Source organism: Aulostomus chinensis, chromosome 9 (assembly GCF_037954235.1).
Source record: "Aulostomus chinensis isolate RoL2024-O1b breed Wild chromosome 9, RoL_Achi_v1.0, whole genome shotgun sequence".
Taxonomy (NCBI): Eukaryota; Metazoa; Chordata; class Actinopteri; order Syngnathiformes; family Aulostomidae; genus Aulostomus; species Aulostomus chinensis.
The window spans coordinates 5,958,943-5,984,340 of NC_141328.1; the positions used below are offsets into that span (position 1 = coordinate 5,958,943).

The following is a 25,398-nucleotide window of genomic DNA, read 5'->3' on the forward strand; positions in this document are numbered from 1 at the left end:
ATGGGTTAAATGTAGCTAAGGGATCAGATGTAAGCAGTTTTGTTATCAGTTTCATTTTCATTCTTATATTTTTTTCCTTTTTATTTTTTTTTTTCAACTGAAGGAACGACGGTTCGTGGGAACAGTTACAACCTTTTGTGCTGACCCTGGACATCTCTCAGCAACGTGGACGAATGATCTCACCAGTTCACGCTCTTGACTGGTGCTGCTGATCAAACAAACAAACTTGATGAAACTCAAAACCCCACAGACAGCATGAACTCTTCACCTGAAAAGACCTGAAACACTGTTTAATAGCTCACGTTCTGCTAAACAAAAAAAAGACACAAAAAAAAAGACGATCCTACAGGGTTTTGAAGTCTCATGTGTCCACGTGTGTCTGTTTTTCCATCAAACCAGAGATTTCATGGTGGTTATAGCTGTGTTGCTTTCATGTAAATATTTGCGTCTCATTGCGGTCTGTCACCTTTGCTCAGAGAAAATGTGACTGGCCTCACAGCGGGGGGGGGGGGGGGGGGGGGGGAGAGAAAACAGAAACCCTCCTGCATGAAGGGAGACTGACAGGGTGTTTGTTCTAGGACGGGATCACGGGACAGATTTAGCCAGCAGGTCTCTCCGATAAGTTGCCAGGAATAGAGCAGCTTTGGAACACAGGTAGCAAGGATCGTTGTTAAAGGGTGAAGGTCTGCAAACATGAATCATATCTTGTTCTGGCAGCCTCTGACAGGCATGACAAACATCAACTGAACTTGGTCATTAACCCTAACGTGTTCTGTGCGTCTCTACAAAAAGCCTCACTCACTAGAATGCGTTTGTTTTCCTGTCTATCTAGGAATTTTATGGTGATGCAGTTTGCTTTAGATATGGTTCTATGTTCTTGATTCATCCTTCCGTTGCTACAGGAGGCCTTAATGCTCTCACGAGAAATAAACCCTCGCACGACAGGAGACTCCCGTGTCAGAGAGGTGAAACGGTGCTTACACTCAGCCAAAATGAATCACCGTACAAATTTAGACCCCAGGAACTCTCGATGAGTTGCCAGGGACCATGCAGCTGAGGACAGCAGGCAGGGGAGGTCATGCATATGGGTGAAGGTCTACATACAAGGAACATGCGTGAGCTCCTTTCAGTGCCAAAATACTTGTCCTAGTATGTGGCTGTAAATTCACCACTTACAGCACTGGAGCTGTTTGACTTTCATGTTCGAACAGATGAACTTACTGAGGAGATGGAGGGTAGCCAGACTTCATTCTGTCTGGTCATAGCGCACGTAGCAAAATGTTCCCAATATGTTCAAGGAATCAGCGCAGCTATTGAACCCCCAGTTACAGTTCCCAAACACGTCATCTCAGGCGTCACATTCAAGGTCCAAAATGATCCTGAGTTCTACACGCAGTTCAGCCAGAGGTACAAGTCTCTGTCCTTGGGTGTAATATTTGATTAAAAAAAAAAATAGTGGAGTGAACTTTATGTCTTTAAACTGAGTGGAAACTCCAAAACACTCAAACACAACACGTTGTCCTATCAAGGAATCCTGATAATAATTAAAAACAAACAAAACATGTTGTTTTCAAGTGTTTTGACCAAAACGTTTCCATAACTTTTCCACGCGTTTGGGAAAAATGTTTACTGGAACATCTGTTTGGACAGGAAAGAAACTGAAATCCAGTGGCAAAACGTACTAAATTGTGTATTAACGACAGTTAAAGACAAGCCAGCACGGTTTGGTTCAACATAGCTAAAGTACAGAAGTGACATACAAATTTTCCTCAGTCTGAACACCTTCAGTTCTAATATGCAGATGTTTGTGCAGCAAAATTCAACGACTTTCAAACAGTGTACGGTGTAATTTATCTTTCCAAACCAAGCCTTGGGATTTAATGGCTTTTCCAGGTTTTTCCCTGACATCCCATTTCATGAATGGACCCTGTCTTACTCTCTTTGCTGTGAAAACTGGAACCTGCTTCAGTATTAATGAATGCATTTCCAGTACAAGTACAGTGATCGTAGCAAGCGGGCCGCATCATCTTTACGCCATGTTGTTATTACGGAGAAAGGCGAAAAGTTCCTTGATTCCCCATCATTACTTTGTGTTTTCCAGACGTTGTTGACCTACATTCAAACTCAGGTGAGGTCTTATGCAAGCTGAATTAACAAGGGAATAAATCGTTGCTAATCATACCAGAGCTGAACAGCTTACGCCAGTTTAATCAGTAACCTACATGTGTTCCTTCAAGTTGTAAAACAGCTCACGGAGAGGAGACATTCAATAAAAAGCCACTCACAGGAAGAGCTGACTGCATTCAGCGGTTTTTTTTTATTAGTAGCTGAAAGTCACAACAAGAAATAAATGTAAAAACTTTTTATATACTCAAGTATTTTTGGTCAAAGAACAAATAAACTTTACACAGGCAAAAAGGAAAAGCAAACTATTTACTAAAGGACAAAAAACACCATCAACATCTCCATCACTGCTCTGGATGGCAAGTTGAGGGTGAGGAGGAGCGAGGGGAGGCAGGAAGGTGAGGGGAGGGCGTCTAGGAGGCAGTTGGTGGAGGGGTTGAGGTTTCGGACTTTCCGCTGTCGCTGTTTTCGCTGAGTTGTCTGTTCAGAACCATTTCCCTGGCGATGCAGGTCACCTGACCATTGGTCACTGTGTAGGTTCCGTTCCTGAAAACATGGAATTGTGGGATTTTTACTTGTGGAACAAACGTAAACAACTGATTAACACTTGTTCGTTGTGCAGGAAGCTCACTTTTGGTATTCAGAACCGTTCTGCATGCCGGGATGGTTCTGTTTTGCAAAGAAAAAAGAAGTCCACCAGTGACCAGAATCTTGTCTTGGGAGTCCTGAGGAAGCCAATATTATATTTTACACAGGAGATCTGCTTGGTGTGTCGAGTTCTCAAAACATAACCTTGGCATTTATTTTACCTGGGTGGTGTGGAATGACCTCTCCATACTCAGCGCTGCCACAGGAGCTGTTGCTGGAAGTGGACCCGAGGCGCCCTGCAGAGGAGATAGATTCCCTTTCATTGAAAGACAAAACAGGCTTCCACAGAGGTCACGTTACCAAGATCAGAGGCTGAGCGATGCAACATAAACGCGCAGTGGCCTTGGACTCACTTCTATAGTAATCATGGGTGGCGATGAGGGAGCCACTTGATGGAATTGCTGCCATTTTTTTCCCGACCTTCGGTGTAACACCGCTCAAAAGATGAGAAATGGTAACCTGAGGGAGAAACACACACTATTAGTCTGGAAATAAAATGATCATCGTCACTCCATTTCCTGTCTGTTATTTAAATTCCTGTTACAGAATCACACTCTCCCAGCATCCAGGCTACCACTACTCTAAGAAGCCACAGGACTTATTTGAAGGAAACATTCATGCCCTCTGTACTTCATTCCGGTCTTCGAGCTTTTTCAGCAGAGTGATAAAAATGGCAGCTCCTTCTGAGAATCGGGTTTCCCAACTCTCAAAACCCCATCGTGTGCAGGAGTCCACATGTCCAGCAGAGCTCACTTGAGGCACATGGCTCACGAGCTGTTTGCGTGACCACGCAAGCCGGGGTGCAACTAGAGATTTTGGCCCCCATGCAACCACTTGTTATAATGTTCTCATATTTTCTCCGTGTGCTGAGTTTGACATGTTTGTAGACATCAAAGCACAACCGTGTTCAAATAGGAAATTATAGGTAGCGATATCCACATTTGCTGCCAAAAATAATAAAATTATAAGCACTTTTGAATGTTTTAACAGGTTAACATATACATTACAACACTTGACCATACAGATATATATTTATTGATACTCGTGAAATGATAAATACTAAAAATGCATTGCAGTGATAAAAGTTAACAGCCTGAAGCCTGAGAAGCAGCTGAAGGCTGTAAAGCGTAACACCAGGCAGGCTCGGAGCAGATGGCTTTGAGGATTTCATGGAGCACCCAAATAGACACGAACCAATTAACAAGACCAGTACGGAAAGGTAATAAAACTCGTGTAATTTAAAATATATGTCAGCCTGTTTCCATGGGTGACCTTGAAGAAGTTGCATAAACTTGTGCATGTAACAGGTTTCCAAAAATATTGTTTTGAATCACATTTTGAAAAAGACAATTTGATAATATTTATTATTTCTTTTTTGCATACCTTTCAAAGGAGGATGCTGCTGTTAGCACCGGTTGCGGCTGGAAGGTGCGGATGGCTGAATGTAGAAGAAGTGCTAGTTGTTCCGATGGCCCATTTGTGGCTAAACGATGTTGTTGCCCCTCTCGGTCATCGCACGGCGGCTGTCACTGACTGAGGGTCGGTGGAGGTCAGCTTTTAAAGCTTCGGACACAGGGCCCGGCGTGTGCTGGAGAGATACTGGGCGGAGACTGTGACTCACAACGTGCTGTTCATTCCAGCAGGTCGACAGGAACTCAGTGACACCAGATACCAAGAGGCTTTGGAGGGGGGACTTAATTCAACACGCAGAAGACTTATGATAATCGCTCCGAGCCAGCGATCTCGGAAACAGTTTGAAGTTTTAGAAAGACTCCCATCAGGCAGCAGGACGATTGAGTTTAAGACGGTCGATGGTAACTTTTAATGACACTCTAGAGAAAAGAACATATTTGCTCTTGTGAAGAAAATGGATCAGTATTGAAGTTCAGGTGGGGTGTCATGAGTGTAAGACATTATTGGGTTTGACGCCAATTATCAAATAATAGCTTTATGATGTTAATTAGCACATGTGTAAGTGTCTTTCCCTGGTGGTCTAGTGGTTAGGATTCGGCGCTCTCACCGCCGCGGCCCGGGTTCGATTCCCGGTCAGGGAACTTGTTTTTGATTTTGTTGTAACAGAAAGGTCCATGACGAGGAGGGATATCGTTTTGTAATGAGCCCCTTCTGTAAATTGAACGTTTAATAAAATATCCTGTAAGAAACTATGTAATCTGTATTGTTATTACAACCACATTTTAAGTATTTCCCATGTTAAAAAAAACCCCAAAACAAAACAAATAACTTCTGTATACATAACTTCATCTCTACATACTCCCATAGAACATACGTATTTCTGTCAAATACTTTCAGTCACACATAAATTACACTCAGGACTCCAGTTTTGTTTTGTTTTTTACTTGGGTTGGATACAAAACTGCATTTTGTTGTTCTTCCGCCACATAGTGACAACAAAATTGTTAATCTAATCTGAATTTAAAATTTTGGTTTACAAATTCATGTGTATGTAAAATATACAGTGCGTTTGGATATACATGGAGGCACAGAAGAAAAACTGTGCAGTTTAAAAATCTGTGTGTGCATTATAAACCTGCATGCTTGGCTTTGTACAGCAAGAGCACAGATTTGGATGTATCTTTTCTTTGTTCCTTCCCATCCAACACTGAGGTCTCTGCAAATTTAACAGGAGCTTCAACATCACAGTGTTTATTCCCTCCAAAACACCAGCAGTGCAGGGACAGGTTCACTCATTTTAGCCCCTATAGCGCCACCCAAAGGTCACCAGTGGTAGCCTGGCTCACACAGAATGAAACTTGAAAAACCAAAAACCTACATAACTTCAGGTTACTTTCAAAATTATACACGCAAATGACCACAAAGCATTCAATTGACTTTAATTGAAAAAACTTAAAGTACAAAAATACTTTGTCATCTTGTTTTTCAAATGTCACAATTAATGCCAATGAATTGTCAAGATGGTTTTATGCACTCACATGTCAAACTCTTAAATTACATGTATGCATCATGCAGTGGCATCATGTATTAAGAGTGTTTTGACATCATAAATACATACACACTATTATCCATACGGTATTAATACACAAGTTAGAAAGAACAGTGGACAAATTCACACAGACAAGGGAACAAAAGACATTCTGCACTTTACAAGGTTTGAAATATAAATAACTGGGTGAAGCTGAGAGGGTCCATCTCATGTCCTGTGGCGTGAGGATCTTTTCTCAAACCCGGACGTGTTGCCATTATTCGCCAAGCTGCCAGTCACCTTCTCCTGTGAGATTCACACACACAAGAGATCAACATTCACATGAGAGCGCTTCTGTGAGCTTCCTCTTTTCGCAAACTCACCTTCACATTGTCAACCATGTCTTCAAAAGACTTGAATGTAGAGGAGTGTCTGGGGAGGTTCAATGATGTTTAATTTTTTTTTGTAGCCATGGTGACTAAGTGCAATAATTAATACAGCATTGAGCACTAAATAAAGGAGATGTTTTACCTCATAGTTGGTACACTAATGGTGTGACTCAGGGTGCTTCAAAATTAAACATGGAAAAGAGAAAGGATATTTAAGCATTAAATGTGACAAAACCTCCAGCATTTCCTCACCCAAAAAGTGTCATTTGCCTGTCAAGTGCTCACAATGACTCACTCCAACAGGAAGTGCTCTACTTTTTTTTTTTTTTTTTAACTCAAGTCAAAGTGTTGATGGATTACTTAGCATATGGCTGGATAAAGAGGATGTGGATTATTCCAGATGATGCGGCTGAGGTTTTGGACTCTTGCTGTTGTCTCCATTTGATTCAGGCTAATAATATACTGCATGGTTTATGTTTCCTCACTTCTTGAGTCAATAAAAAGTAAAGCAGGAGGGAGAAAAAAACTGTTTGTGGGATTAGGACAACAAACTGTGAGTATTTGAAAGGCAAGTTACATTTTTTGGCAACACTAACACTTTAAGGCAAAAGTTCATTTGACTTGCTTTCTGGAGGGGAGTTTGTTGATTTATATGTCTGCAACATCCATCCATCCATCCATTGTCTTACGCTTATTCCTATTAAGGGTCGCAGGGGGCTGGAGCCTATCCCAGCGGCTACGGGTGAGAGGCGGGGTTCACCCTGGACAGGTCGCCAGTCCAACATATAGAGACGAACAACCATTCACACTCACATTCACACCTACGGTCAATTTAGAGAATCCAATTAGCCTCGTCCCGAAGTTGCATGTCTTTGGACTGTGGGAGGAAGCCGGAGTACCTGGAGAGAACATGCAGACTCCATACAGAAAGATCCCGTGACCGAGCCGGGACTCGAACCCGGGACCTTCTTGCTGTGAGGCGACAGTGCTGACCACTGCACCACCATGCAGCATGTCTGCCACAGGTATTTGACATTTAGCTTAGCAAAAAACAAAGACTTGATACCAGAAACAGTGACTGTTAGTATCCTGGCCATAGTTTAGAACAGTTTAATATTCATATTGTTGTTTAAACTTCAGTCAAAACATGTAAGATATCCTGCATCAGTAGAGATTACATTCATGTGACCTGTATGGGCTGCACATGTTACTATGTTCATACAACAGAGCACAGACACACTTCAGCGTCCCAGAGATCATTTCTAACCAAGTCTTACCGTGGTGGGCTTGGAAGAGGCAGAGCTCTGTTGGGATTGCAGCGTGGAGGTAAAAACAGACACAAATAAAGTCACACTGTGTCTCCACATGGATGACAACAACAGACTTATCGGCTACTGCTGCTGAAGTCCAGATGTACCAGAGTGATTGGATTATGGTTGCTTACTGGCTCAACATGAGACAGGGGGCCATGACACTCAAGGTGATGGACACAAAATATTCTCTCGGTGCAAACTTGTTACAGCCATTTTTCCATCAAAGGGATGTGGTCACTGTATTCATATGATTATTAAAAAAAACCATTTTTGTTGAGTATCACTTGTCAAGTTAAAAACACTGTAGCCATGTTGCCAGCGTTAGGAGGTAAACCCCTGATGCCAGCATGCTAACATGCAAAGTGACAATGTATATACACGCACTCACAATGTTCACCGTCTAAGATTAACATGTTGGACTAATTACAATTTTGATTTGAGGACTCACTACGAGAAAACTATAATAAAATAAGTTATAGCTTAATCGGAGGGGGCGTCCACCATATAAATGAAGGACCTCTTAAAATGTCAAAATAACAATTGTCATCAATGTCCAACTGTCCATCCAATCCATCGACTATGTGGTGTAGAAATAACTCCCTGTGGACCTTTCATCTCTGGGCAAATTTTCATGGCAGCATTTCCAAAAATTTTCCTTATTTCAAACCTGGATAAGTTTGGCAAAATCAGCTTTTCTTACTTGCATCTTGTGAGCTGTAATCTTTTTTCTGGTGTTTTCACACAAGCGGTTATTGTTATTTCAATTGTTTTATTGTTATTCATGACTCTAGTCCATATAAAAAGGTAAAAATATGAGTCATCAAAATTTGCCAAATTTGAGATAATAAAATAGAAAAACTCTTTTTCTTGTTAAATGTTTAGAGGACGGAGCTTACCTCATCTCTGCCAGTCTCCTGGTGATGGCCACGCCCACATTGGAGAATGCTGAGGATGTAACGTGGCCCGCATGGGAGAGGCCCTCCCGAGTTCTTATGTACCTACGGGTAGAAGCAGTTACATGAAGTCAAAATGTTTTACTCAGGTCATTTGGACCAAATCTAGAACAAGTACCTGATCATTTGGTCCAATTCTTACACGTCTCTTGTCATTTTGTCTAAGTCTCAAGCAAGTCCCTACTCTTTCGTCCTAGTCTCAAGAAAGTCTGCAGTCATGCGGTCTGTCACAAGCAAGTCTCTAGACATTTGGTCCATGTCTTATGTGAGTTCTTAGTCCTTTGGTATAGTCTCAGGTGAGTCCTTAGTCATTTGGTCTGCTAACAGAAGTTCCTGGTTATTTGGTCTGAATCTGAAGCAAAGCAACAAGTTACGTCAAGTCAAGTTCTCAACTGACCAACTCCAACAAGTCATTTGAGTCATCATGCCTCAACTCTTTAACTTCCAAGCCCAAGCCATTTAAGCCATTTATTACAGTAACGTGAGCAAACACAAGTCCAAGTGACTCGAGTCCACATCTCAGTCAAAGACTGAGCACAAAGAAAACATGACAGCAACAACAGGCAAACTTGCGTCAGTGGCTGAGGTCCATCTGGCAGCAGGAGATCTCCCCCTCTCTCTCACTGCTGCTCCTTAATACCACTGCTCCTTGTACTAATTCAGGCTGTAAGGCTATTAACAGGGCCCCGATCCTATTTGACCCACAAAATCCCATCACTTGTTTCTTAGAAGGGATCGTTCGCATGTGAGCAGCTAAAAAAAAAAAAACAACCCTAGGAAACCCCCGCATCAATAAACATAGAGTAGAGTTTGTCATTGACACTTACACGTTGGAGTTGCTTAAGTCTTCCAAAGTGGCCGAGGCCGTGATATATCTGAAGAGAGAGACGTGAACATGTTGAGAGATCATCAGTCCTTCTTAAGAGAGAGACCGTGACAGTCGTCACTTATTAGGGAGCTTCCCAAAGTTATATAACCACGTCAAACAATGCATGGCAAATGTGCTGCCAGCAGAGAGGTACACAAGGTAAGAAGCTGCATGCAAGACACTCAACAACAAATTAACATGACAAATGTCAGGTGAAACAGTAAGCTGCAAATCCAGTTTACTCACATGATAAGGGTGCAATTGTACTTACGGAGATGAGGTCTGGACTTCATGCCAGCCTTTGGAAAGGTTCTGCTTGATGTTACTGAGAGGGCTCATACCCAGCTGTCTGCGGATGTCTGCTGCATATTTCTCTTTGGCCAAAACCACCTGCCGCAAAGTCTGAATTTCATCCTCCATCTATGTGGCGGGAAAAACAGCAAAATGACTCAGTGACGATGATTCAGTAGAGACGAACAGGTGGACCATGTAGAACATGGAGAATAATAACAAAAAGGGCATCACCTTTGCAAGTTCAACCCTCAGATTCTCCTTGTCCTCCTCTGTTAGATCTGTGGGTGGGCATCCATTCCCTGCTGTGCTGGAGGAGAAACTCATGGGCGATGACGTCCCACTAAAACCTTTCAAAGACAAAATGTCACACAACTATTAGATAGCTGATGTATCATTACAAATGAACCCTATGATAAGAATTTTTCAGATTTTTAATATCGTACCAGTGTAAGAAAAAGCGTTCCATATGTTTATGCAGGGTTTGTTGTTTGTGTGCATTTTTCATTTGTGAAGCAAATTCCTATGCAGTTTTTGTCCTCTTTAGGAAACTTACTGGATACTGTTGGACGATGAGCCGGATTTAGTCTTACTTTATTTAGATCCGTGAAAGCTTAAACAGCTGGAATGATGGCACTACACTGCGTTATGCCATTTTCCCATTACCACATATATTGCTACTGCCAAATGTTGTGAATATTACAGAATAAATTAAGATTTTTGCATTTCAAATTATGTCCTGTCATGACATTTCGTCATATCGTGAAAATTGTTCTTTTACTTACTCCTTTATCATTATTAACCACGTTCTAAGATGGAAGGAATACATCATATCTTTTTTTTTCTTTTTTTGTGCTAACTTAATTTTAATTTGTTATGTTGGTGTGTGGGTGGGGGATTTAAAGAACAAAGTATTCCTGAATGTTCACCCTATCTTACTGTACTGGTCAGATGAAATAAAGTGAGAAAAAAATAGTTTAATATACAGACAGTAATAAAGTTTAAAATCGATGTAATATCCCTGCATAACCTAAATATACATATTTCACAGAGAGCAATAGTTTAAGATAAACAGCAGGATTATACGTACAGACACATTATGGGTATTTTACAGTTACGGATTTAGCAAACTAGGAAAAGGCTTTTGAGGCAATGTTTGTACATTTGTACCATAATTTATGAAGGTAAGCAATTACCGAACAAGTCCAGCAGCTTTGCTTCTTATATCATAAATGTTGTAGTAGAAAAGTGAACAACCCATCCGGAGCTGTCCTCAGTGCTGAACTACGCCAGAAGCAACGTGCCAGGCTAGCAGGGGCTAATTGGCTAACGGCTAACCTGTTGCACACAGAGCTAAAGCTAGCTAAACCGGAGAGGAAACTCGCTATAAAAAAAGAAAAGAAAAACAAAAACATCAAACGCAGACTAAAACCGACCACATGTTCGTTTGTATTACCAATAAAATAACGACTGGTTCTTACCTGCTCGACTCATTGTTGCTGCACCTGCTGCTGCTTTCACCTCAGTATGTTTAGACGAAGCTAGTTGATGTCGAGTGCTTCCATCCAATCAGCTAAACTAGGAAACTAGTAGGAGGCAGGATCACTAAGGCTGTTATTCACACACGCGCGCGCGCGCACACACACACACACACACACACACACACACACACACACACACACACACACACACACAGGAGAGCTACCAAAATCAACCAATCCACAGGTGGCACAATATTAGACGAATTTGCATGTATTTCTTTAAAATAAAATTAAAAAAAACTCTTTAAGTAGGTTTTGTAAAACGTGACTTATTGGTTTAACAGTGTAAAAGTGTACGTATAAATAACAAAAAAACAACACAATTTACACGCAAAAAAAACCCAAACAAACCCACAATGTATTTCTACCTATATATTCCGTGCCACGTGTTACCTGCTGGTTCATAATAAATTCTACAAGGAGGACACTGCCTGCCCTCTGGGGGCGCACTCCTTGGATATTTTGTCAATGTAGAATTTTTAGTTAATGCTAAGTGCCATATTCCTTCACAACATTAATTCTTGTAGATTTAAACACACGGACACACATACACACACAAACACACACACACACACACACACACACACACACACACACACTGATTGCCCATGAAATGACATAAAATTTAAATTCCAAGCCAAATAAATCAAAGGTCTTAATTTTACAGCACTTGTAAGTAAGTAAATGTACTTTTCACCTCTGAAAATAACATTGTACTTGTAAAAAAAAAAAGAAATAAAAAAGAAATAAAAAAAGGCAAATTCAAACTTGTGGTGGTCTACCATGCCTGAGCCATTGAACTGAAATTTCATTTGAGACGAAAATCCAAATGACAAATAAAGAAGGTCTAAGTCTAAGTCTAAATGTGAGGATGTTTTTAGTATGACCAGATATTCTAGTCATACAAATTTGAGTGGGCCTGTGGTGAGAGAATCCAACGGTGCAGCTGGTTGTCAAAATACAGCAAAACAACCATGGCCGCACTTGAAAATGATCCAAAATGTTTACATGTGTTCCAGTTCAGCGATTGTCAGTTATTGTTATGGACAGAGGTTGCTTGGATAGACAAAATGTCTCCATCTGCTGGTGAAACACGACCTCATGAATGAGAGCGCTGTCATGTCAATTAAATTCAGAAGCAGTGGCTCCTCATTTGTGAGAAACCACAAGATGTTGATTATCAAAAGGGGCTTAACTTGAACTCTTCACAATCATTAAGACATTCATTTACATACATTCATTAGCACGTGTTCACATTTTGTATCTTCAGCTAAATTCGCTAAATATGTCAGTTAACTGCAGTAACATTAAAAGTAAAATGTGTCAGTTCTTGTTAAGTGGCATGAGAATTCAATACTCAAGTGAAGTACATCATTCCTGCTGTAACTGAGTAAATGTACTTGGTTGAGTTCCATCTATGATTAGTAGCAGATGTATTTCCAGCACCAGGGTTTAAACTGCACTTGATTATACCTATGTAATGACGATAAAGTTGACTCTAATTTAATCTAAAAACTTAATATCTTTTTAATTACATGCAACATGCGCTGAAACATGAAATAAGTTAATAAGGCAAAATGTTCAGGAACATTTATTCAACAACAAATCCGATCAATGATCCACTTGTTTTCTTCCAGACACACAATTACCATGCTACAACATAAATGTTAAGGTTTATACTTTATATAGACCAAGTGTATGTACAAGTGACCTTAACCATTAACCCTTCCCCTTGCACGATTCAATGGTTACATTACAACACCATACCAATTAAAATTATAGTTAATCATCATCTGAAACATGACAGAGTATGAAATAAATAAAACGCCAAAAATGCATCATTTAACCATGTCACTATAGTTACACTATTTAGTATGTTGTCTTTATGTGGAGTCATTTCCTGATCATCGATCCATTATAGTTTTTTTTTAGTTTTTTTTTTTAAACACAGTGCATTCAACTTAGAACATGTACAGTAGCATTTTCAGTATCAGAATGAAAAAGCCATGACAGGTACATCTATGGTTCATCAAGGGTTACAGGAAACATCATACACGGGCCACAGAGGTCAACATCCATACCGTTAATAGCAGAAGGTGGGCGACAGGAGCTCACCGGTTGTAAACCATTGAAACACATTATTAGCATTTATGAAACTGACAAAGTGGTGAAGATGATCGTGGCAATTTATGGCGATCTGCAAATATGTGGCAATGCATACGCAAATTCAATAGTATGAAAAGTAGTTTCTCAGAGCTGCCTGTGGCGCTGGCTCACGGATGATATGCCTGACGAGCTTCTTACTCTACGAGGGTTCACACAACAATGATAAACGATCACAGCATCGGACAAAAATGTCAAGAGTTCTCTAAACACAAGGACTAAAAACAAGATGGTTATCGTATTCCACGCTGCTCCTGAAGTGAATATTCTGAAGTCAGCTTTGTTTTAAATAGCTAAGAGGAGTGGAACACGTTGTTTTTCATATTAATTTAATAACTCAGCATTAAAAACATGTCGTCCTCTGAACCAGACCTCTTACCTCTACTCCTAACAGCTCTGATCAGAGATTAGTACCTGGTGCTCCTTGGCTTCACATAGCACAAGATCAATAAGTCAACAAAAATAGATGCTTTCACTCTCAAACAGATGTCAAATAAATTATTTTCACCTTTATGGTGTTTTTTTTTTTAAAAAAAAAAAGCAAAATAAAAAGCAGCAACTTATCTTATTATTCATTTTATCTGAGATGCTTTACAAAACTAGAAAAAATTAAAAATACATTTCCGCCGCCAATGAAATACTAAATTGTTTATGTTAATATTCAACTTGGAACTTTGAGATTCTCTTAAAAGCTCATATGCTTCTAACTTATGAATCTGAGTTTAATAAATCAGATGTGACAGCTGATATGCAAAAAAAAACAAAACAACAAAAATGAAACAAAGATTCTTGTCAGATGTGGTTGAAAATAATACAAAAAAACAACAACTACTAAGATGACAACAAATCATGTTAGAGATGTAATCCAAAAAATTATGAAGCAGCTATTAAGTTAACTTGAAATTAATTGTCATGACAACCTGTGCACTGATGCAGGAAATTCAAGGAAGGTAGTCAGAAGCATATCTTGCGAGGATAGACTGAACTAAAGCTGAGTGCGGGTGGCGTTTTCAACTGGAACATGAGCGACGGCCATGTTTGTGTGTGACAACTCTGTTCTTTGATGAGTAACGACGGCACTGACCACCTCCACCAGCCAAGACATCTCTCACTCCTGCACTTCCCTGAGCCACGGCTCTCCATTCTTTGAGCATTAAATATTACATAAACGTAACGGCCACCTTTCCTACGGACTGTAACATATTGCACATATTTTTGCACGTATGTTATGAATCTCGCAAAGTAAAAATGTTGCAAAAGATAAAGGAAATTTGGAGACCATGTTTTATAAAGAGTGCATGCTACACAAAGATGCAAAATAAGGGAGGGGGAAGTGGGGTAGGCGACCTGTGTGGTTAAAGGCCAAGAACTACAAAAGGAAAAGGAAACAGTGTATTTGTTTCTCTTTTCTTCTCGTACTGGGGAATATAAGTAGCGGGCCAATCGGGGAGGTTCTGTAAGGGATGTGATGTCATTAGTTCCTTTCAAGGGCCATGCTTACTAGTCCCTCTCCTCCGCATGGCTTTCTTTCTTAAGTGGAAAGCTGATTCACCTCTTTCTTTCATCTCACTGAGGTGGAGCAGGGAAGCAGGCAGGACCGCAGGCGAGGATCAGTGGGAACAGAGGGGTTAGTTGAAGCCGGTGTCAGTGTGGTAGGAGTGATGACCATCTGATGTTAGCTGGGTTGTCTCTGTTGCTGACGGTTGCAGCATTATAGGGTCACCACCGGCCTCTGCTTGATAAAGAACACACTCAGCGTTTTGGCCCGGAGCCTGTTAATAGGTAAAATTCAAAATGTAAATGGCGACGCGGGTGGTTCGTTCTCACCTCTCTCATCAGATTGCAGTTGAGCCTCCAGGTCCTCAGGGGACACATAAAAGTCCTGGTCCTGGCCCTCCCGAGGCCGAGGTTTACATCTTCCACAGCAGCAGTTACAGCAGCAGCACAGGCAGCAACAAAAGTAGCACCCAGTGGCCAGGCCGCAGAGTACGAACAGTGCCTGCAGGACAGCGGGCACACGGTGAGTGCGTGTGTGTTGGCAGACACTAAGAAAATCAAACAGCAAATATTAAATGATCCACATCTCTCCCTGGTCGTACCTTTGCCCACCAGCTTGACAAGACAAAGTAAGTGTTAACATTCTCCTCTCCAAACTGCTCGGCCACATACAGTCCCAGAGAACCATATTTGTCGTAAATATTACGCTTTGTGGGGTCATTCAGAATGGCATGAGCGTTGTTTATCTCCTTGAATTTATCTGCCGCTTCGGGATTGTCGGGATTCTTGTCAGGGTGGAATTTCAACGCCAGTTTCCTGCGTGAAGGAAGACGGGAAATAACAATCAAACAAAGTGGTGACTGTGTGAAATGCGTGATGTCACAGAGATTTGTCTCACCTGTAAGATCTCTTGATGTCATCATTTGTAGCCAGCTTATCAACTCCCAACACGTGGTAGAGAGACTCACCAGCGGTGGACAGAGAGCGCTGCCTCTGCTGCTCAGCCATGATGCCTCAACGTCCACAGGCTGGACACACAAACACACAACTAAATAAACCTAGGGGACCACATCCACTTTATTAAGAGGACAATTTAATTATCTTATTTGTCAGTACAAAAAGCGCCAGGCTTCTGTAGGCCTGAGAGGCCTGATCCTGTCCTCTAAATGATAAATGCAAGACAAAAATGAGAAGTCGAGACGTGAAAGCTGGATTTGTTACATTCCCCAATACTAATCTGTTTAGTTTTCAACTGATTTTCAGTGGTCAATTAGGTTCTGTTCTGATTGCCAGCCCAAATTCGATTTAAGGTGTATCCAGTATGATTAAAGGCCATCTGGACAGCCGAAAACCACATGAAATCAGATTTTAAACAAACCTGATCCAGAACACTATTAAAGGTGTTATGAAATCTGATTTGAATCAGATTTTTACGGGCGAGTCTCAGTCTGCACGCTTCGGACAATCAAAAAAGGATTTCAAAGTGTCTTTTGGGTCACCAAAACCCAGTTTTTCCAGGGAAATGTGGTGCCTTAAGTCTTGTAAATGGTTTGGCAATGTCAGGACACAACATATATGATCTCATCCCTTGCTAATAACAGTGAGGGCTGAAAAAGATCTGGTTTGCCTGCAGTCTGAACAAGGCCTTAGTGTATATTATACACTCCTCCATCATAATAGTGGAAATGTGACATCTTGGCAGGACAATCTCTGCTGCTGGAAACTGGTAAATCACTTACTGACATACAAGCATCCTGCAAGACAGCAGCAAGTAAAAATGTAAAGACTTTAAAAGATGTAGAGGCTTCAAAATGGGTGTCATCAAATGAATAGCCCCAGTTTGTACCAGCATTTTCGAAAAAAAAAAAAAGGGTCCGATTTCCTTTTGTTGCGACTCGCAACCCGCTGTATATTCAAATAAGAGGGATTAGACAGTTGAAGCGGTGCTGGGAGCATAATCTCTGAGCAAGCATCAGCATCAGCCGCGCTGCTATAGCGCACAGCATCCATGTTGGTTCCCGGCCTGTTCTTGATGCAAGGCAGGATGAGGCTCGTCAGCAGTCGTTGACGAGGGCAGGGGGCAACGTGTCGAGGGGAAACCAAAGAATCGAAATGATAGAGAAGGCTTACCTTTCAGTCGGCTCTGATGCGATGCGAAACTAACGGTCCCAGCAGGTTATGATTTAGGACAGTGTAGCGTGACTATGGCTGCATCTCGCACGTACCCGGACCCTCTCTGGTTCCCACTACACAACCATGGACAGCTGCAGCAGTACGTTGGATCCGCCCCCATACCCTACACCCCCTGGCGACCCGACGTGCGCGCTCACGGGCGGATCGAGCTGGTTGGGCAAGGATGCTGGATGCGGGGGCATGGGGTACAGCCAAACACGGGAATAGAAACTATGCAAATGTTCGGGAATACCATAAATTTCGGGTAAATAAAGCAAAGTTCGCCATTTTTTTGCGTAATTGGCCCGTGTGTGTGTGTGTGTGAGAGAGAGAGAGAGAGACAGAGAAAGAGAGAGAGAGAGAGAGAGAGAGAGAGAGAGAGAGCATGCACAGTCAGCAGGAGGAACGAATCTCATCCCTAAACGTTACTTTTAAGTTTTACATGAACGTGAGCAGAGGAGGCCGATACAGATTTAAAACAGTAACGCAAGATTTCATATTTTTTTTTGCAACAACGATATAAAACAGTATCATACAACCTAGTATTTTAGTGACGTCACCATACGAGTTTAGAACGATGTATAAACTCAAACATTAACCCAAACAACAAACTCTGAATCCTGATCGTCATCAAATATTTAACAATACCTGTTAAATTGGCTGAAACTTTTGACAAATTTAATTCACAAATTTAAACTCCAGTGAAAACGCAAACACCAACACTCTGAGGATTCATAATCTAACGCCAGGACAATGACATTAAAAATTTACATCTGCAAAAAGTGCAAGAAATTTTTTAAAATAATGCAAATATACCTTCATTAGTTACTTTGGTCATAAACAAAGTTGTATGGTTCTCTACTGGCCACATGAAAATTGTCCCATTAAGCTATTTTTTTAATTGGAAAAGGTCACCAGCAGGAACGTATACATGCTAGAACGTGGGTACATCCCTGCTGGCGGAAAGGAAGTCGCCTTGTAATGTTACCAGAGTTCAAAGGTTATTTGGTCCTAATATAAACGTTTCCTCTATACCTGAAGACAATATTACCAGAAAATCTCCTGGCTGTCAATATATTTAAAGTTCGTGGGCACGTTATTGAGTAAATGTTCAGGGAATGCTCAGGATGTTCTCGGAACATTCATGGGATTCAAGGAATTTAAGGGACCAGAAAATCTTACAGCCCCTCTTTCCTCAACTTTAAGTAATATTACAGGAAGCTTCAACTTACATATGTTGCCCTAAAATATTCCTGAATGGGCTACACATCCTAAATGTTCCCTGAAAGTCAGGCAAATGACATCCCTTTAATCGTACTCTCCAGGAATGTTCTCAGAGACATCGTCCTTTACACCGGAGATGTATTCAGAACATCTTGGAGCAGTAGTTTCAACATGCACAAAACACAAGTTTATTACCTCTTTTATCTATTTAATTTTTACAGTCTGACTACTTATTGGTTCTAAGCAGTTTCCAGGCAACCAGTGAGACTCCATGAAGTTATCAGCCATGTCCAAATACTGCCAATAACTGTAAATCAGCTCAATTTTAGATTCCAATGATCCTCTTTACAGCACATGACACAAACAACTGTTATGGCTTGAGCTTTTCAGGGGCTGCTACTGAGTAGATTTTGTCACTATTTGATAGAGCCAGGCTAGCGCCTTCCCACTGTTTGTAGTCCCTTTAAAGCATTTCGAAAATAACAAAACCATCAAAAAAAAGACATCAATGCATGGTGTCGCGTCTTAATCTTTATTTCTTTTTCTCATCCAAAATGCCGCCGCCAGAGTCCTGACCAACAGTAAGAAAATGGACCACATGACACCTGTCCTTAAATCACTGCACTGGCTCCCTGTGTGTCAAAGGATTGAGTTCAAAGTCCTGTTACTGCTCTATAAGTCGCTGAATGGGCTTGGGCCTAAATACATGTCAGAGCTGCTGACTGGGTATGAAGCATCCAGACCCCTCAGGTCATCAGGGACAGGTCTACTCAGCGTCCCCAGGGTCAGAACCAAGCAGGGTGAAGCTGCTTTCAGCTTCTGTGGTCCACACCTGTGGAACAAACTCCCTAAAACTCTGAGGGGGGCACAAACTGTCAGCTCATTTAAATCAGGGCTGAAAAGACTGCTGTTTACTGCAGCCTTCTTATAGTATTGATTTGGGATTGATCTGGGTGATTTGGTATTGATGGATTGATTTACTATTGATTTGTCTGCTGTCGAATTGATTTTAAATGATTTTTGAATCTCTTAATTCCCGTTTTTGATTTTAAACTGATTCTAACTTTCAATTCTCTCTTTACCTCTGTAAAGCACTATGAATTGCCCTGTGTATGAATGGTGCTATACAGAGAAATTTCCCTTTGCCTTTTTCAGGGGAGTGAGAATGAGAGCAAGACTCTTACACAGGAACACATTCACACCTGGAATCTATACAACCACAATGGGTGCCTTACTCTCCTCACCCAGAAGTTAACCCAAAACCCATTCACAAGGTCACTTATCAAAACAGACCACCACCGAAGCTAGCATGCTAACCAGCCACAATGAGTCACTGTGGTGGCCAAGTCTGCCCTCAGTCTAACAGGGGAGGATAAAGAAGTAGCACTGCCAAGAGCAAAGGCAGCTTTATGTGTTAGACAACCCAAAGTAGATCTTCAGATACTCCCATTACCAGAGCTGCCCTCCTCCACTCTACATCATCTGCTATTTGTGTTTAATGTAGTTACGATCTTGTTAAGTTTACAAGGACTGTGGTTATGCTTAAAATGTGTATTCTGGTTTGGATTACTGCCTAAATGTTAGGCAACCTTCATCTTCTACAATTAATATCCTGATTGAAATAATGACCAACTGGGGGATCGTGGAGAAGATGGCCAAAGACAGAAGGAATCAGAAGGATTCTGTAACTGCCCAAATCCACCCAAAAGGGCTGAGTGAGAAAGAGTGATGAGAAAACTAAAACATTACATGATTTAGCAAAGTGTTTCGACCATGATGAACTAATAGAACCACTCCAGGGCTCCTTAGCACAGATATTTGATGATGCTGATGGACAGTCAATAAAGCTAAGGGCCAATGCAAGAATTTATGTGGAAGAAGAAGAGGAAGGCTTCATTGTCACTGTACATAGATAAAGCACAATTTGTCCTCTACTTTTAATCCATCTCCTAAGAAGCAGTGAGCAGCCATGTGAGGTGCGAGGGGACCAGTGTCTTGCTCAGGAGCACCGATGGGACGGATTAACCTGACGTAAATGTATATTTGATGATGGGCGAAACCAGCGCATTCAGTGGACACCCACAAAGACAAGGGGACACCAGCAAACTTGAAGATGGGACTGTCTTGCTAACAATGTAATAAAGAGGGGTGTCAAAGCAAAGTGCATGTACTGCAGGAGTTTGGGAGGCTTGAAGGGATGTGGGATATTTACTGTACTTATTTTAATAGTAATTAAACTGTGTGTGAACAATCTTAACTGTATCAGAAAATCTTACATGTTTTATAAGGTTTCTTCGTGATTTTTGAAAAAAAAAAAAAACAGTCATGAAGTACAGAATCTAAAAGAACATTCTCAGATTCACAGAACAGACTGTAACTGTTCCTCGGCAACCGTGACGTCACCATCCTCACCAATCGACGAGCTCGCAGGACTGACATTCCTCTCGCGAGACTTCCATATTAGCTTGGTTAATTTGCTAGCAACTGAAAGCTTGATTGTGATCCCGCAGTTTACAGTTTTATTCTTCTTAAAGCTCCGTGAGAATTACGCGTTGTTCTTTGATTGTCTTCTCACATCTGTAAGACAGAACAAACGTCGGACCTTGTGTTGGCACGGTAGGTTCTCCAAACGCTTACAGTCGGCTAACTAGCCAGGGCTGCTGCCCGGGAGGAAACGGTTTTGTTTTGGAAGCGTCGCAGGATGTCCAAATTAGTTATAGTGGCGCTAGCGAGCTATTTCAGCGCAGAAATAAAACGTATATTGTTTAGTTATTTATTCAACATTTTTTGTAAGTAGCGTCATGTTATTCCCGTTCGTGTTCGGGTCATAATAGCTTTCTGTGGTCGGCTGTAATGTTACCGCTCCTGTAGGTACATAGTGCCACCAAACTGTGTCAGTCTTGCTCATGTTTCTCTGCATTACCAGTAAAATTCCTCCCTGAACAGGATCCCAATGATGAGTTATGCTGAAAAGCCAGAAGACATTACAAAAGAAGAGTGGATGGACAAATTAAACAACGTGCATATTCAGAGGGCGGACATGAACCGGCTCATTATGAATTACCTGGTGACAGGTGAGGCTTCTGACTGGAGGGCAGTGGTTGTAGAATATCAATGATGGAAATAAAAACGGGGCAATAAAAACTACAGCATTATAAAGTGTCCTTGATGCCCCTCTATGTATGTCTGTGTCATTTTTTAAGAGGGGTTCAAAGAGGCTGCAGAGAAGTTCCGGATGGAGTCTGGGATTGAGCCCAGTGTGGACCTGGACTCTCTGGATGAAAGGATAAAGATCAGAGAGATGATCCTGAAGGGACAGATACAGGAAGCTATTGCACTCATCAACAGCCTTCACCCAGAGCTGCTTGACACCAATCGATACTTGTATTTTCATCTGCAGGTAAGTTTCCTCAAGGTCTTGTATCAGCCATCAATATTTCTGGGTTTTTCTACATGCATGTGTGAACTGGAGTCTACTTACTCCTAAATTCAGAATTCCAAGTTAATATTGTAGACAACCTGGGATTTGACTAGTGTAAGACATCAGTTTATCAAAACTATATCGAAATTGCAGTATGACTTAATGCAAATCTTAAATTGCACTTTTTTGAAAAACTAATTTTGTGTCAAAAAAGATTAATAGAAGTATTATGTTGCTCTGGTGATTTCCTGCCTATTTGTCATATGTATGTCACATGAAAACATCTTTGTTTGATAGGATCCTCCAAAAATCTCCCCATTATCATCCATCCATCCATCCATTTTCTTCTGCTTATCTTGTTAAGGGTCGTGGGGGGGCTGGGGCCTATCCCAGCGGCTTTTGGGTGAGAGGCGGGGTTCACCCTGGACAGGTCACCAGTCCATCGCAGGGCCAACACATAGAGACAGACAACCATTCACACTCACAGTCACACCTACGGTCAGTTTAGAGCAGGGGTGGACAATCTTGTGCCATGGAGGTTCCGTGTGTATGCAGGTTTTCCTTCCAACCAAACACTTTAACAGGTGATTCCACTGATTAACACTCTTCTGTGGCTGAAGGTGTGTTAATCAGTGGTTGGAAGGAAAACCTGCATACGCACGGCCCTCCATGGCACATGGTTGCCCACCCCTGGTTTAGAGTATCAATCAGCCTCGTCCCCTCTTGATGTCTTTGGCTAGTGGGAAGAAGCCAGAGTACTTCGAGAGAACCCACGCAGGCACAGGGAGAACATGCAGACTCCACACAGAAAGATCCGTGCCCAAGCCGGGGCTCAAACCCTGAACCTTCTTGCTGTGAGGCGACAGTGCTGACCACTGCACCACCGTGCCACCCCCCATTATCATTTGAATGGATTTTTTTTTCAAACAAAATGTGATTAATGAAATAAGAATTGACATACCCTATTGTACTGCATGCCATTTTGCTTTCTCCATCCCCTGTAGTTAACAACCCAAGCTGCCACTGACATCATCCATCATGTGATTGGGTTGTTTGTCTTTGTGGTTAAAAGGGAAAATACTGTGATTCAAGCTTGAAGTTCAACATTGACTGCTTTCATTTTATTTCGTCTCTTGCAGCAGCAGCATTTGATTGAGTTAATCAGGCTAAGGGAGACTGAGTCAGCGTTGGAGTTTGCCCAGACACAACTGGCTGAGCAAGGGGAGGAGAGCCGTGAGTGCCTGACAGAGATGGAGAGAACGCTGGCTCTCTTGGCCTTTGACAACCCAGAAGAGTCGCCCTTTGGAGACCTGCTCAACATGATGCAACGACAAAAGGTAGACCGAGACTGTGGTTAAGTTGGTGCGATCTTATCTTTGAGTCGCTCTCCAAATCTGAGATAAAGGAAGATCCAGAAAAACTATCTAACATTGGTGCATTTTATTTTGAAATCCCTCTATATCCATGTATTTGTTCTTGAGTCAGAAACGGCTCAGTCAGGTAGAAACTGAATAAAAGGAGGCATATTGTCCCAAATTATTACAGGAGGGTAGTTTTCTTTACATCAGTAAAGACAGAGTTTATCCTGTGGATGGGAAGTTGGATGAGGGTTTATGTCCTGATATGTGTCCTTTGGCTAGTTAGAGCACCTAGCCGGTGGGGAGGGGAACTGGGGGAGGGCCAGTGTGATCGTCCACATGCCTGGTTCCCCCTCGTGAAACTCCTCACCATCAGGAAGATGGCTACACTTGTGATTTAGGAAGCCTGTTGTATTCTGTGGTGCTCCCCAGAGCAGCAGAGAAGGTGGAGCAATGACCAGGACAGTGTGGTAGGGCGAAATGGTCAAATGAGGAGATAACAAGGGAACAAAGGCTAAAAAAAGGATTACAAGAAATTAATAAGCTAACTTTTTTTTTTAAGTGTTCCTTTGAGTTAATACAAGTAAAAATCTCAAGACACTAAAGTTGGACAAAATATAAGATGGCCTGACACGTTTGTCACAAATGAAGAGGGCATTCTTCTGAGCGACTTTATGCTCAGCCTCAACCAGCGAGCTGTCTCAGCTGCATTTTTCTACACAGAGAATCCACAATATCGCCGTAAACCTGACCCCGCAGGGTGCATTGACATGACGTGACATTGACGGTAGTCCATATGTTGGTGCGCAGGTGTGGAGCGAGGTGAACCAAGCTGTGCTGGACTATGAAAACAGGGAGTCGACGCCCAAACTGGCGAAACTCCTGAAGTTGCTGCTGTGGGCACAGAATGAGCTGGACCAGAAGAAGGTGAAATATCCTAAAATGACTGACCTCAGCACGGGCACCATCGAGGACCCCAAGTGAACATAACAAGACGAGGACAACCACCTTCCACGTCCCCTTAATTTATGATCAGTCAGTGACTGTGTGACAACCAGGTAAAAATATATGTATAAACAAATGCTACATTGTTTTTTCATGTGACATTCGGGAGAGGAAGATTTAACTCATTGTGCAGACTGTAAATTGCTGTATTTGCAAAGTGACAAATATTATTTAGTTTAAATACTGATCCTGGAGTTTTAGATGAGACAACATTCAAATTGCTCTTTTATATTTTGTCTTTCTAAAGCTGAAGACAGTAGTATTACTTCTTGTGACCAGTGTCCCTACTATGACATTGTTTTGCCAGGAGGATTGTTGACGGTATAAATGAACAGTGTGACAACTATGTGGAGCCTGAATCTAGGCTTCCCTGAATGAGGGGGAAGGAGCACCGCTGTAATGGTTTCATCTATAAGCCGCAGACACACAAGTACCCTTTCTGTGTTTGAGTGAGGAAATGTCAAGATTGAGTTGGCACGCTGTGCTACTTTGTGTCAAAAAAGAAATACATTTAAAATCTAAACTTCTTTCCTAAAACGTGACTATTTTTCAATTAATGCAAAGAGAGAGTTTAATAATGTAATGATAGAAATCACCATGTTATTTAGTGTGATGTATGGTGATTCACAAAGAAATTAACCACTTTCTTTTCCCACCCACTCTTACGATGTTTTCTATGCTCCTCTGTCATTGAAAGATGGTCCATGGAAGGTGGAGGTAAAGTATGTCCCGATGGCCGGTGAAATCAGAGATGGTTTTGTTGCTGAGCCGTGGCTCCCCAGGCTAAGGTGTTCCTAGTGGTTATTTTGGGTTTTAGGTTCTAGGGTGTTGAGGATATGCAGGTTCCAGGGATGGAGGCAGGATTTATACAGTGCTTTATTCAGCAAGAGGAAGTGCGGTTCCATCCAGGAAATTCTAAAGAGTGATGGGGCCGTTTGTTGTGGCTTCTTTCTAGCTTGTATGTAAAACTGTTCAGACTGGAAGTGACTCTTAATTCACTGATGTTTTGGCAATCTCTTAACAGCGATCAAACAGACATTTTGAATCTGCGTTTTGAGAAGACTCAGAACTTTCTGTCCACTTTTAAAGCCGTTCGTATTTTCACTTCAGCTGCATGTAAGTGTATCTTTTATTCAGTGGGAAGAAGGCACTTGTGCTTGTTTATTTTATTTTGGTTTGTTTACTTTTATAAAAAGACAAACTTGCTGCTAGTTGTTCATCCTTAATTTATTTTAAGGTTGTATTGTCTTTATAGATATTGGATGACATATACGGAGACACAGAGAGCTCGCATCCCTTTTATTATTCAACATTTTTAAAATCAGATTTGCAAATATTGAAAATAAACACAACTTTTGTGAACCATAAATCATCTTTTTGTCTTTTTCTTATGCTCCTTTGCATTTTCAGGGAACATTTGTCAGTACGGATGCCGCTCAACCTTTTTTTGTTTGACTTTAAAAAAACAACAACAAAAACCCAACAACGTT

At 41.5% G+C, this 25,398-nt stretch overlaps 4 protein-coding genes and 1 non-coding gene across 8 annotated transcripts; 2 read left to right on the forward strand and 3 right to left on the reverse strand.

Moving 5' to 3' along the window:
* Window positions 1–2,294: 2,294 nt before the first annotated feature.
* Window positions 2,295–4,333, reverse strand: ppdpfa (pancreatic progenitor cell differentiation and proliferation factor a). The gene is made up of 5 exons (XM_086213348.1): window positions 4,156–4,333; window positions 3,126–3,231; window positions 2,934–3,008; window positions 2,756–2,849; window positions 2,295–2,670 (listed from the first exon to the last, which is right to left on the reverse strand). The coding sequence occupies exons 2-5, from the start codon at window positions 3,178–3,180 to the stop codon at window positions 2,538–2,540; spliced, it is 357 nt and encodes a 118-aa protein (XP_086069474.1). The 5' UTR covers window positions 3,181–3,231; window positions 4,156–4,333; the 3' UTR covers window positions 2,295–2,537.
* Window positions 4,334–4,754: 421 nt separating this feature from the next.
* Window positions 4,755–4,826, forward strand: trnae-cuc (transfer RNA glutamic acid (anticodon CUC)). Its single transcript has one exon. It is a non-coding gene; the product is annotated as a tRNA-Glu (tRNA).
* A 322-nt stretch (window positions 4,827–5,148) lies between these two features.
* Window positions 5,149–11,613, reverse strand: LOC147255563 (tumor protein D54-like). Of its 3 annotated transcripts, XM_086213345.1 has the most exons (9): window positions 11,009–11,611; window positions 9,762–9,877; window positions 9,508–9,656; window positions 9,196–9,243; window positions 8,312–8,413; window positions 7,380–7,406; window positions 6,245–6,280; window positions 6,097–6,145; window positions 5,233–6,019 (listed from the first exon to the last, which is right to left on the reverse strand). In XM_086213345.1, the coding sequence occupies exons 1-9, from the start codon at window positions 11,019–11,021 to the stop codon at window positions 5,942–5,944; spliced, it is 618 nt and encodes a 205-aa protein (XP_086069471.1). In that variant the 5' UTR covers window positions 11,022–11,611; the 3' UTR covers window positions 5,233–5,941. The 3 variants fall into 3 exon arrangements, with proteins under 3 accessions (XP_086069473.1, XP_086069472.1, XP_086069471.1); XM_086213347.1 differs by lacking the exon at window positions 6,097–6,145 and having other exon boundaries at window positions 5,149–6,019; window positions 11,009–11,612; XM_086213346.1 differs by lacking the exon at window positions 7,380–7,406 and having other exon boundaries at window positions 5,230–6,019; window positions 11,009–11,613.
* Window positions 11,614–12,649: 1,036 nt separating this feature from the next.
* dnajc5aa (DnaJ (Hsp40) homolog, subfamily C, member 5aa) lies at window positions 12,650–17,113 on the reverse strand. Of its 2 annotated transcripts, none has more exons than XM_086213349.1 (5): window positions 16,859–17,113; window positions 15,627–15,756; window positions 15,331–15,544; window positions 15,059–15,230; window positions 12,650–14,966 (listed from the first exon to the last, which is right to left on the reverse strand). In XM_086213349.1, exons 2-5 carry the CDS (start codon window positions 15,734–15,736, stop codon window positions 14,860–14,862), a joined length of 603 nt encoding a protein of 200 aa, XP_086069475.1. In that variant the 5' UTR covers window positions 15,737–15,756; window positions 16,859–17,113; the 3' UTR covers window positions 12,650–14,859. The 2 variants fall into 2 exon arrangements, with proteins under 2 accessions (XP_086069475.1, XP_086069476.1); XM_086213350.1 differs by having other exon boundaries at window positions 12,650–14,963; window positions 16,859–17,059.
* A 3,451-nt stretch (window positions 17,114–20,564) lies between these two features.
* Window positions 20,565–25,271, forward strand: LOC147255565 (glucose-induced degradation protein 8-B homolog). Its single transcript, XM_086212570.1, has 5 exons — window positions 20,565–20,740; window positions 21,071–21,198; window positions 21,328–21,524; window positions 22,685–22,882; window positions 23,714–25,271. The coding sequence occupies exons 2-5, from the start codon at window positions 21,078–21,080 to the stop codon at window positions 23,885–23,887; spliced, it is 690 nt and encodes a 229-aa protein (XP_086068696.1). The 5' UTR covers window positions 20,565–20,740; window positions 21,071–21,077; the 3' UTR covers window positions 23,888–25,271.
* The last annotated feature ends 127 nt before the right edge of the window (window positions 25,272–25,398 follow it).

Coding starts and splice junctions, on each gene's coding strand:
- ppdpfa (XM_086213348.1), bottom strand. CDS start 3,180: ATGGCAGCAATTCCATCAAGTGGCTCCCTCATCGCCACCCATGATTAC. Junction 3,009..3,125: donor CACCCATGATTACTATAGAA/GTGAGTCCAAGG, acceptor TCTCCTCTGCAG/GGCGCCTCGGGTCCACTTCC. Junction 2,850..2,933: donor GGTCATTCCACACCACCCAG/GTAAAATAAATG, acceptor TGGCTTCCTCAG/GACTCCCAAGACAAGATTCT.
- LOC147255563 (XM_086213345.1), bottom strand. Junction 9,657..9,761: donor TGAGGGTTGAACTTGCAAAG/GTGATGCCCTTT, acceptor CCCGCCACATAG/ATGGAGGATGAAATTCAGAC. Junction 9,244..9,507: donor GAAGTCCAGACCTCATCTCC/GTAAGTACAATT, acceptor CTCTCTCTTCAG/ATATATCACGGCCTCGGCCA.
- dnajc5aa (XM_086213349.1), bottom strand. CDS start 15,736: ATGGCTGAGCAGCAGAGGCAGCGCTCTCTGTCCACCGCTGGTGAGTCT. Junction 15,231..15,330: donor TGTCAAGCTGGTGGGCAAAG/GTACGACCAGGG, acceptor GCTGTCCTGCAG/GCACTGTTCGTACTCTGCGG. Junction 14,967..15,058: donor ACTGCAATCTGATGAGAGAG/GTGAGAACGAAC, acceptor TTCTTTATCAAG/CAGAGGCCGGTGGTGACCCT.
- LOC147255565 (XM_086212570.1), top strand. CDS start 21,078: ATGATGAGTTATGCTGAAAAGCCAGAAGACATTACAAAAGAAGAGTGG. Junction 21,199..21,327: donor TATGAATTACCTGGTGACAG/GTGAGGCTTCTG, acceptor TCATTTTTTAAG/AGGGGTTCAAAGAGGCTGCA. Junction 21,525..22,684: donor ACTTGTATTTTCATCTGCAG/GTAAGTTTCCTC, acceptor CGTCTCTTGCAG/CAGCAGCATTTGATTGAGTT.